Genomic DNA, 12,275 nt, shown 5'->3' on the forward strand with positions numbered 1-12,275 from the left:
GAATTAAATGTAGTTTTGATAATTATCAGGACACAAGTCTTTGGGCCAAAAATGTTCACGTGCGAAGCCGTTGCTAAAAGTGAGGTATGAAGGATAGAGCATGAGGATGAGAAGTTAATCGCTTCTTGACTTTGCAAATTGCCAGACAGGTTATGACTAATATTGAAGTCGGAATACTGATGGTGTTAATATCACTAAATGAGAATCTATTGGAATAAGTCAGGGCTTAGAGTTATGTAAGAAAGAGCATCGTTCCAACAGGCGTGGCAAATAAGATCCTTGGGGTAGCGTAATAATTTTGAATGGTTTAAGTGTTAGTGGGTGCCCAAAGGCTCTGCATGGTGTGGTAGTAAGTGCCTTCAGCACATACACACACACAAGAATCTCCCGATTTTAACGGTTGTAAAGTCTTCATGATGATTTAGATACGAATAAACAACGAAAAATTTTTATATAACAAGCAACAAAAATTTTATAGAAATCGTTTAAGGTGACAATGTAAGAAAAGAAACTAAGTTCTTAGCAAACTAGGGTTATGTACAACACGTACCATTCAAGGTAAAATATCTTTTGAATAAAAGATTTGATTTGTAAAAGTAAAAGTAAAATTTGATATGTATTAGTCAAAAAGAGATGATTATTTACTTTATTTTATATAACGTATACGATTTCAAAATTTTGCACGAATGACAAATAAAATAAATTTATTTTTATTAAGTTTTGAGAGGATCGCACAGTAAAATAGTGTAAGTAAAATTTTTGGCAAACAAAATTTTCATATTCCGGAGGTTACAAGTTGAAAAAAGATTGATGAGAATCGAGTAAAAGACTTTTGAAAATCTCGGGTGATATTTGAGCAAAAATGTTACGAGGTAATGAAAACTGTTGAATTTAAATGTGGTTGATGACTATTAGTAGGGCATAAGTCCTTTGACCAAAAATGCTTAAGTGTGAAGTTGTTGCTTATAAGTGATATACGAAAGGGAGAATATGAGTATGGGAATTAACTACCTATTGATTTTGGAAAATTTCGAACTGGTATGACTAATATCGAAGTAAGAAGGATGATGTTGTGATTATCATCGAATAAGAAATTTCTCGGAATAAGTTAGGATTTAGAGTCGCGTAAGAATGAGTATCAATTAAGATTCTTGGGTAATCTTTAATATAGAATTTGAATCGCTGAAGTGACGGGATACAATTTCCTTTATGTATCGTTGTGCAAGTTTTTCCATTGTATCAGTTTATTTTATGGCTAGAGGGTGAGCAGATTTGGTGAGGCGGTAAACAGTAACCCAGGTAGTGTCATAACTGCCTACCGTTTTTGGTAGCTTCATGATGAAATCCATTGTTATTCCTTCCCATTTTCATTGTGGGATTTCGGGTTGTTGTCATGCAACTAATAGGGTTCAACTTCGGGCTACTTCTTTCTCCGTAACCTATTAACGGCTCACAATTCTTGCGAGGTATACGAATGACCTTCTCACTATAAATAACTTTCGCTTTCATCTTTAAAAGCCAGTCCGTTCCAACTATTTCATCAAAGCTTCCTAACTTGATGAGTATTAGGTTAATCCTAAAGTCCATTCCAACTTTTACATCAAGCTTCCTGAATTGATGAGTATTAGGTTAATCTTAAGGTTCATTCCAACTAAATCTTATTATACTATCGCGAAAAATTCTATCAACCTTCTTAAATAACATTTGTTTGTGCATAGGTAACTAATCCTTTCCAACGACTTCATTAAAATTTCCAAGTTTGTTGGCATGCGGTCACCTCCAAATGACCCACCTGTTAATTTTAAGGTACTACCTTAAATCATTCCTCTATCCCTGCCAGCTTACCATTAGCTCATCCTAGAGAATACTTAACTCTCATGGTTGTTAACGGCTTATTAGTCATAACACTAAGGTCCTCAGATATAAGGTTTCTATCGCTCTAGTACTAAACAACTCCGAGACAATAAAACATTGAGACGAAACATACCCTAACTAAAATCAGGATCCATGCGGGTCTCCATAGTTGAGATAACGATTGCTCTACCGCAAGTAAGCCCAAAGTTTTTCCTATTTGAGAACTTTTTCCTTAAGTGTCCAGGGTATCTATATCATTAATAGATTTTTGGGTTATCAATTCTGCAATCAAGGCCCTTCTTGTACAGTATCTGGGCTACGCGGTTATTCTTTCCCTACCTCTAATAGACTATAATGTGTATACTCCAGTGGTTCCTACCAAAATTTTCTTTGAATCACTTCATATTCCTTATATAGTAGCATTGGGACTTCTGCATGATTTACTTCAATATAATCACGCTGGCATGGCGTCATTATATTGTACTAAATCGTACGTTCGTTCCAATATCACTCCATATGGTCAATGTAACGTGATCACTTCAAGTTCTACTCAATTTCACCTAACGGTGCTTTATCTATGCTATCCCAAAATAAAATCTACATAATTAATCTCACGGTTTCTCGGTGTGGGTGCATAGGTTTCGTATGTCATGCATCAATGCCTAAATGTCCCAAAATTTCTTCAAAATGTTCGGGGTCAGGTAACGTCGTTAGGTTCCATTCTAGAAATTTAATTTGGCTCTCGCGTCGAGTTGTACGTGTAGCAAGTAGTAATTCGATATGTTTTGAGGCGACTCCTAAGTCTTTGGGTATGGTTGAGCATCAGTGGAAAACACTATGACCTTGTGAAAGGAGATGCCTTCCCGACTTCTCCAATGCCTAAGAGTGTTAGGGACCTAAGTCCAGAAGTGTCGTTAGATCGTCGAGTAGGGGTGAAGAATGAAAGAGACAAGTGACGGTCATGAAAGCGTACGGGATACGAGTCAACTTGCGAAAGCTGAACATCCTTCTAATGTTCATACATTGCACGTGGCTAATTAGGGTAAGCTAGGAGTGTGGTTGCTCCGACAAGTCCTCAAATATCTCGTCCTCCGAGGATCAACTTTAGTGGGCGTGTAATCCGAGGGGTACTCCTTCTAGATTGCGTGAAGTAATGTTTCGATCTCCAAAACGGTGGAACGGCAGTAACAGGTGGATTACAATACTAATCCTTAGGGTTAGACGAGCGGGAGAGGGTTCAGAAAAACATCTGAACTAGGAAAGATAAATTCTCCAAGTCGGTACAGCGAAAAGCAGACGGGTAGCAAGCACTTAATCAGGCATAGTAACTACAACATCCTAGAGCGTCTACAACAGTACATAGCATGGCAGTAGTAGCAGTATCAACAGAAGTATCATGCAAAAAGCAGATGGTAGCATGCAGTAGCGAGAATAAGCAGCAGCATACAGTAAGTTCACATAGCAGTGAAAGTAGGCAGTAGCATGCAACAAGTTCATATAGCAGTAAAAGTAAGCAGTAGCATGCAGTAGTAGTAAGCAGTAACTTGCAGTAATATAATACAGTAGCATGCAGCAGTTCTGCAGAAACAGGTAAACAAATAAGTTGTAGATTAGTACTATTAGTGAATCCTACTCGGCCTGGTCTAGACTCACTAATGCAACCTAATTCCCTACAACTAATGCTCTTATACCAAATGTGACGCCTCGTATAAAACCATTGTATATGGTTCATCAACAACAGGATCATTACAAGGTCAAACACTATATGCTGTTTGAAAACCAGTTTTGCATTCATAAAAGATAGCGTTTTATAAAAGATAAAGTGCTTCCTATGAATAGAAGCATTAACATTAGTATGTGACCCAAAGGTCGTTACAAAGCCATTGTTTGAAAATAACATAAGTTATGAATGCAAAATATAAGTTTCATGATTGAGACATCTCTAAGTAATGCAGCGGAAATCTAACACAGCAGGTCCATAACAGCAAGTCTAACAGCAGAAGCAACAATGTCTAAGCACCTGAGAAATACATGCTTAAAAAGTCAACACGAATGTTGGTGAGCTATAGTTTGTTTGTAATCAGTAATGTAATGTAGACCACGAGATTTCAGTGCTTCAACCAGCAGTTTAAATCAGTATTTCAAATCTGTATGATAAAGTATATGCTTAACCATGGGCACCCGGTAACTGACTTAACGTAATAATAATACCCCCTAAAAGTACACTTGGCGAGTGCGTATTTTCTCAAAGTATTAAACACTCGTTAAATGTGTAACACCCCAGCTTAACATGACCACAATATTGTCCGCTTTGCCCGCAGGCGCACGGCTTTTTCTTGGCGATCACACACGAGAAGCACTTTCCCAGGAGGTCACCCATCCTGGTAGTGCTCTCGCCCGAGCACGCTTAACCGCAGCGTACTCGCACTTCTACTCAGCCTGTGATCCCAAAACGCGTTGTGTCATTTAAGCGTGAGTATTACCTTATAATCCCATGATCACTCATGTTCGTGGGCGATGTGGGATTTGCCTAGGGTGTTACATTCACCCCCCCTTAGGGACTCATCGTCCTCGATGAGGTTTGCCCCACCACCCCCAACGGCACATGAGTGGCTCTGATACCATTCTGTAACACCCCAGCTTAACATGACCACAATATTGTCCGCTTTGCCCGCAGGCGCACGGCTTTTTCTTGGCGATCACACACGAGAAGCACTTTCCCAGGAGGTCACCCATCCTGGTAGTGCTCTCGCCTGAGCACGCTTAACCGCAGCGTACTCGCACTTCTACTCAGCCTGTGATCCCAAAACGCGTTGTGTCATTTAAGCGTGAGTATTACCTTATAATCCCATGATCACTCATGTTCGTGGGCGATGTGGGATTTGCCTAGGGTGTTATAAAATGCTAGCGCGTCTAGCCCGAGTGGGGATGTCAAACCCTATGGATCCATATCTAAGATTCGCGTTCACCGGTTCAAAAACCAATGACTAAACGCTACCGTGCTAAGGGGAAAGTTTATGCCGTTATATAACTCACACATATGTAAAGTTTAAGTACTCGTGTAAAGTAAGTAAAACATAAAAAATGCATGTATTCTCAGTCCTAAAAATAGTAAAGTTGAAAAAGGGAAGCTATAACTCACAGTGAATAAGCAGTAAAAGTCGATACGAGGTAAGTAAGCAAGTAAGTCGGTCCGAAAGGTCGTCAACCTAAGTCAATGGTCACTAGGTCAGTATGTTGTCCCAAAAGGTTTAAAAGTACATAAATTAAGTTTAAGTGTCATCATCGTCATCATCATCGTTCGTAAAAGGTAAAGTAAGTTTGACAAAAGTAGTGATCGAAACAATAGGCTGACTTCGGTCAGCTTCTACGACATCTATACAAATCAAAAAGATGCGTAGTCAGTGGCCATGGCTCCGTATGTGAGTCCTCTAACTGCTGACCAATTTTCAGAACCTAACTCATCTTCGTTTGACCGTGGCGACGGTTTAAGTGCGAGTAGGTCAGAAATTTCAGCACTACGTTACAAAGGCGTAGTGACTTTCGGAAGGCTATAAATCCTAAACCGTATATCGGATTAAGTCGAGGCCTAAACGTAAAGTCATCTACTCGAAACGAAATATCTGAAAATACATTTTACAGAAGCCCAGGAGTGTGATCAGACCCCGAAAAACAGCCAACAATTGCTTCGGTGAGATTCTTGGTGCTTGATGTTCATCACGGTTCTCATCCTTGATGCTTGTAAGTTTCAAGTGTACAACTCGTTGATGTTTTAGCATCACTTTGACCAAGGTTCAACTATCAATACGCAATTAAGAGTAAAATATATCATTCTACAAGTTTTGAACGTCAACATTGCCTCTTTATTGCATCGATCCAATAAAGCTTCAACCTTTGTCCATTACACAAGTTTATGCATCTCCATCATATATGATGATGATGACTTGATTTTTATCATCACAACAAACACAAAAAGGTTCCAAGTAAGTGAGGTCTACAATAATAACTTAGATCTCAAGTATTAATAAAACCCTAAGCTAGAAAGCTTGGATCTTTACAAGATTAATGAGACCATAAGCTAGAAAGCTAAGATCTTTAACAAAATAATGAAATTAATGAGACCATAAGCTAAAAAGCTAAGATCTTTAACATAATAATGAAACCCTAAGCTAGAAAGGTTGGATCTTTAGTGTTCTTGAAGATCTTGAAGCATAAAGCTTGGATCTTTAAGATACATGAAGATCATAAACACAAGTTTTGATCTTTATAACAAAACAAAGAAATCACAAGCTAGATCTAACAAGTAAATGAAGATTCCAAGCTAGAAAGCTTGAATCTTTCATGTTCTTGAAGGATTCAAACCCAAGTTTGAATCTACAAGATATAACAAGATAAAAAGCTAAAAGCTAGATCCATTAAATGATGATGATGATGTCGACTTTATGAAGAAGAAAAGAAGAAGAAAACAATTTAAAACTTACACTTTTTAGAGTGAGAAAGACTAGAGAGAGAATTAGAGAGTAAGTGTGTGTAAATTGTAAATGAGAGCAAGTGTGAATTGTGAGGATATAGCTTGGTATTTATAGGAAATGAGGGTGGTGGGGAGGATCCAAAACCGTAGCCTTTGGGAGGGGACAAGGGGGACCAACTTTTACTTTTTGGTTAATGGTTGTCTAAAGTTGGTGCTTATGTTAGGATCCCATGCAACATTAAAGATAATGCTTAACAAAAATGCTAATATGTTCCCTCTAATAAATGAGCTTTTGTCTTACTTATTATTGGGTTACTAGTTATTAATAATTGGGCTAATTAAATAGTCCACTAACTAGAGTAGGGTGGGCTTAAGTCCAACAAGGTAGAAAGTCCAACAAGACTAACTAGTGTGCTCTAGTAAATTACTAAGCGTAATTAAGCATCCAAAAACCCAAGTAATTGTTATTATAAAATAACAATTAGAGTTTCGTAGTCATAATATTTCAATTATGACCAAAGTTAAACGTGTAGCGAAATACATAGCTCGTTTCAAACGTCAAGTGACACTAACGGTCGTAAAAGCTTTCGGGGATCAAGTTAAGTGATTACACACTTAATAGCACGTTGTAATATATTAATGAGAGTAATTAATCATTAAATAAGATCCCAGCGCATAAAATAACTCAGTACGCACATATACGCAGTTTCGTGAAGGCACAAAGCACAAAAGCAAGTCGAAAAAAGTCGGGTCGTTACATGCCACGTCACCCCTCGAGATTGGCAAAGATTGTTACAACCATGAAAGGGACATGTGCCACATCATCATTCCCTCACAACATCTATAAATACGCTAACATGATCATTTATTCAAATAACACTGGATGCATTAATGTTACTCTACCCAAATTAACTACGGTAGCATTACTCTAGTCGTTAATTCAATTCCGATCAATGCTCCGATCATCGTCGGAACTAATCCTCACTTTTAGATATTGACTTATTCGATTCCTATCGAATAAGGTTAATCTAATCGATTGTTTTATGCCCTTGGAATCCAGATTCCAAATCAGGGTTTGCACAATTATTGGAGTTAAAACAATCGACTCACTCTTTTTTCCAAATCAAGCACTCAAACCCGAAATCCATTCAACGGAGCGAGGCTGATGCTCGTCGCATTCACGAGCATTGTGTTATGGTTGAGAATGATAACCGTCGCGTGGCGGAATTGTCAGGGACAATTACCCGCCTTGAGAGGGAGCTGGCGTCGGCAAAGGTGGCCTTGGAGCCCACCCGGGACGAGATGCGTGTTTCCCGGGAATCCCAGGAATCATTGAAGGCGGCACTTGCCCGGGAACAGGAGAAGGTCGCACTGCTTTCTGATGACAATAAGAAGTTATCAGAGAAGGTGTCGGCAACGTTAGGCGAACTTACCCGCCTTCAACATGGTATACCTGTGCTGTTTGCCCGCCTTTTGAAATCATCCATTATTCATCAGCCGTTCAATGCCTTTATTGAGGCTATCAAGAAGTTGACTACGTTTGAGGTGTTGAAGGCAGTGCAGTGTTTTCCGCCGTCTGGTAGCGAGGCCCAAAAGATGAAGACTGATTTGAGGGCTACCTGTCTCCAGGACTGCCAGCGAGCACATGAGGCTCTCGGCCAAATTAGTTTTGAAGATTTGGACAAAATCTGTAAGGACGAGAACTCATCCGTAGAGGATACTGTAAAATACCAACCGTAGAGATATGCACTCGGTTGTGTTTTGTATTATTAATGTGATGCGCGTATATTTTGTTGCGTATTTTGTATTAAACTAGTTTATTTTTCTTTGAGTTGTGTGTGTTGTCATGACAAAAACGTAGATATCTAGACTACGCGTGAGTATGGTCGAGCTGTTTATACGGTAGAACCGGACCATCAATGATATGGCCGGACACCCTTATTATTCGAGAAGGTTCTTCAAGAGGTATCCTCCTACCAACGAAAGCTAGAAGACATTTCTTCTGGCGGTAGGTCTGAAATATGCCAAAAGACGTTTGATTTGATTTGCGTCATATTCAGAGTCGTTACAGTGCACAAGTATATAAAATGAAACTTTATTGATGGCTTATACATAGAAATGATTTTAGTACATACATGTTTTGCATTTCTGCCATCCGAGTGGGTGATCAGTCCTCCCGGTTGCAGATAAGTTACACATGATATTTCTTCAAATGAAAGGCGTGCCAAGGGCGTTGTATCGGAACTCCGTCTGGTGTCTCCAGGTGGTATGCACCATAATCAGTTATGTCGACAACCCTGTAAGGTCCCTCCCATCTTGGGACCAATTTTCCGACGTCTTGTTGTCGGCTGGCCTCGTTACTACGTAACACCAGCTCATTTATCCAGTGGCTTAACTTTTTGTCATAGTGGTTTGCGAGTTTTTGCTTCTTTTCGGCTTGCCGGATATGTGCTATCGTCCGCCGTTCTTCTAGAGCATCCAAGTAATCATCTTGTTGTTCATCGAATGTTGTTATTCGGTTGGTTGAGACAAGCACTTCAGCCGGAATAACTGCTTCGGTGCCGTACACCAGACTGAAAGGTGTTTCGTTCATACTGTCTTTTGGTGTTGTCCGATGTGCCCATAGACCATAATCGATTTTGGTTCGATCAGCCGGGTTTCCTTCTGTGCAGCAGTTGGGGGCGGGTTATGCAACTACGTGAGATAAACACGTGGTTAGTTTAGTCCACCTGGGCGATACGGTTTTTTAAAAAAAAAATACTTAAAAATGTAGGGGTTTAGCTAATAAAAGTTAGAAGGGCTGGCCCAGCCTTACCCATTAAATGCTGAAGTATATGATTTGATGATCAAATGCGTAACCGAAGCTTTAGTTTTTGTACTCAGATGTACGCGGCCTATCCAGGATTAGCCCCATGTCCGATTTCGACCCTTCCTCTAACTACTCATGATTACCAGTGAGATTGAACTACTTCTTGTGAGCAAATAGGACGCCTTACCACTAGGTCATCTTAATGATGGTTTGGAATGTGAAACCACGTTAATTATCAATTACAAAGTACCTTGGCATAATCATAGTACCTGCTCAACTGCTCTCAAAACTCAATTTGATCGATTGATATTTTCAAATAGTAAACCAAACTAATTTTTTACATCATAAAATTCATCGACGAGATTATATCTAAAAAACTGATGATTTTATTTATTACTTGACTTGTATTTGCGAATGTAATCAACCCCCAAGGTTCTTACAATTCTTATCAGATCCACGGTTTTAGGTAGATCCTTACAGTAGCTCGTTTGCCACGTTTTTGTTTTTTCAATCCATTTATATTCATAATGTACCTACACTTTCTTGTCTTTTTTGATTATCCAGTTATAGAGTAGGGGATAGATAAGATAGATATCCTCGAAATTGCAAAATATTGTGTTGCGAAGAAGGTTTTATCGGAAGACGTATTGTGATAAATAAGTTTTGGGATATTGCGCTTAATGATCAAGGATTCAAGGCTGAGTTGTACTCGATAAGCTACGTGAAGAAGGTGATTGTGAGTTTCTTCTATAAGGGTATTTCTTAAAGCATAGATTTATCGCTTTCTCGGACCTATTAAGGGTCAACTGGGGTCGGCTGCCCCTACGACCCAAATTTTTTATAGTGTGTCAAAGTTCGACGTTTAGTGTATGCATATATTAAAATTCGACATTTTGCCCCCAGTTTCTTGCTTTTTGTAGGTTTTTGATATTTTGCACCTGTCGAAAAAAATCCCTGGATTTGCCCCGGGTTATATGAGTCCTTTACACAGCATAACCAAGGTTTCTGCATTCTATATATTAAGGTGAATTTCAACCCAATTTGAAAGTAGTATATAGTTACCATGTAATGTGTAGATAGAAACCTGAAACAAATAGTTGAAGTTGGCGATTTCATATAACTGTTAAAGCTTCTTCAAAGGTGAACTTTGAGACCAATTTTAACGCGGCGTCAGAGGGGTCCCGTCAGACCTGCTGGCATTGGGTGACGCCCCCTGACGCCTCTAGTGGGGCGTCACCGGTGACGAAACCGGGGCGTTAGTCAGATTTCTCACGGAAAAAAAATGGCGTCAGGGGTACGTGTCAGATAGCGATTGGCTGGGAAAAAATGCCCATTGGCTAACGGCTATTTTCGGTTTTTTTTGAATTTTTTTTTTTTAAATTCTATATATATTTATCTATATAAACTCATACATTCTACAATTTTAACACACCAAATCTCTTTATTTTTCTTTGTTTAGATAACTTTTGTAAATGTATTATTACATTATACAAAGAACATTACATGAGATCTCCCAATGCATATGATGTTCAACGATTATATAGTAAACATGAGGAGAAACATGGTTTTAAGGGTATGCTCGGGAGTATTGATTGTATGCATTTGGAGTGGAAGAATTGTCCCGTTGCTTTGAAGGGACAATACACTAGGAGTGATCACAAGAAACCTACCATTATGCTTGAAGCAGTTGTTTCGTATGACTTGTGGATTTGGCATGCATTTTTTGGAATGGCGGGTTCCAACAATGATATAAATGTTTTGAATCAATCCTATGTTTTTGATAAACTTAAAAACGGAACATCTCCACTAGCACCATTTGAGGTAAATGGTAATCAGTACACAAAAGGCTATTACCTAGCTGACGGTATATATCCTGACTGGGCTACTCTAGTCAAAGGTTTTGCGTGTCCGACAGATGATTCAAGGATTAAGTTTACTAGGTTTCAAGCTAGTGCCCGAAAGGATGTAGAGAGGACATTTGGGGTTCTTCAAGGTCGATTTCATATTTTAAGGTTAGCAGCACGCACTATGTCGGTAAACAAGATGCAGAGAGTTATGGACTGTTGTATCATATTACATAATATGATTTTGGAAGATCAAGGATTTGCGTTAAGTGATTGGGAGGAAGAGTTCATTACCGAAGATATGGAGAATCGTCCAAAACGGATACCGAATAAGGGACGGGTTCAAGACATTATCATCCGAGAGATAAGAGATAGGACGATGCACGACCAACTAACCGATGATCTAGTTGAGCATATTTGAAACCTTCCGTCCGCATTCCGCACTATGAATGGTTAAATTTATGTAATAGTTAAATTTTATGTAATGGTTAATTTTATGTAATGGTTAATTTTTATATGTTTTTAATTATATGTAATATAATATAATTATAATTTGTATTCATAATAAAGTAAAAAAAAAAAAAAAACTGGTGAGACCTTTTTGACACTGGAGGGGCGTTAGAGTTATTTGAGTGTCAAATGATGACACTGCCACGTCACAGGCAGATTGCACTTTTTGGCCAAAGGCAGGGTTATTCACTGTCTAACAAATTAATTTGTAAAATAGCAATTGCGACTGCAAATTTTGCAATATCTTCTCATTAAGTTAATTATCATGTGCAATAATTTATCGATTGTGCAATATATCTATGTTTTGGATTATGGCTAATCACTATTCTTAATTATGGTGGATTATGTATAAACTAATCAGGAGCTTATAGTTGTTCAAGGTTGGATTAGTCTTCTAGCAACAATTGCAGTTGAGGCAACTGAGACCTTACACTTGGTAGCAGGAGCTATTGCTAATCATTGTGGAAAATGGTATCACAGTAGCAATTCAGAATACTCTTTCTCCTATTTTCATTTGTTACATTTTATCTAAAATATATATTTGTCATTAGCAGATCTAATTCGTGGTTTTGATCCCAGGTAAGCTATCTTTTGACTTGTCAATTACAGGTATAGCTTAGTTTTGGATTGTTTCTTAATTCATAAAAACATACATTTCCTTTTTATAAAGGTTTGTTGATTTCGGTTGTTGGTCCCTAAATGTAAGACAGAATATTATCGCGTTAGCTGAAGGCCCTAATGCTATTAATCAATCGGCTTTTACAATTTAAATACCAAAAGAAATTGC

At 38.5% G+C, this 12,275-nt stretch overlaps 1 protein-coding gene across 1 annotated transcript; it reads right to left on the bottom strand.

Moving 5' to 3' along the window:
• Positions 1-8,516: 8,516 nt before the first annotated feature.
• On the bottom strand, positions 8,517-8,918 carry LOC139897684 (uncharacterized). The gene has a single exon (XM_071880379.1). It carries the CDS (start codon positions 8,916-8,918, stop codon positions 8,517-8,519), a length of 402 nt encoding a protein of 133 aa, XP_071736480.1.
• Between the last annotated feature and the right edge of the window lie 3,357 nt (positions 8,919-12,275).

The sequence above is a fragment of the Rutidosis leptorrhynchoides genome, chromosome 1 (assembly GCF_046630445.1).
Source record: "Rutidosis leptorrhynchoides isolate AG116_Rl617_1_P2 chromosome 1, CSIRO_AGI_Rlap_v1, whole genome shotgun sequence".
NCBI classification, from domain to species: Eukaryota; Viridiplantae; Streptophyta; class Magnoliopsida; order Asterales; family Asteraceae; genus Rutidosis; species Rutidosis leptorrhynchoides.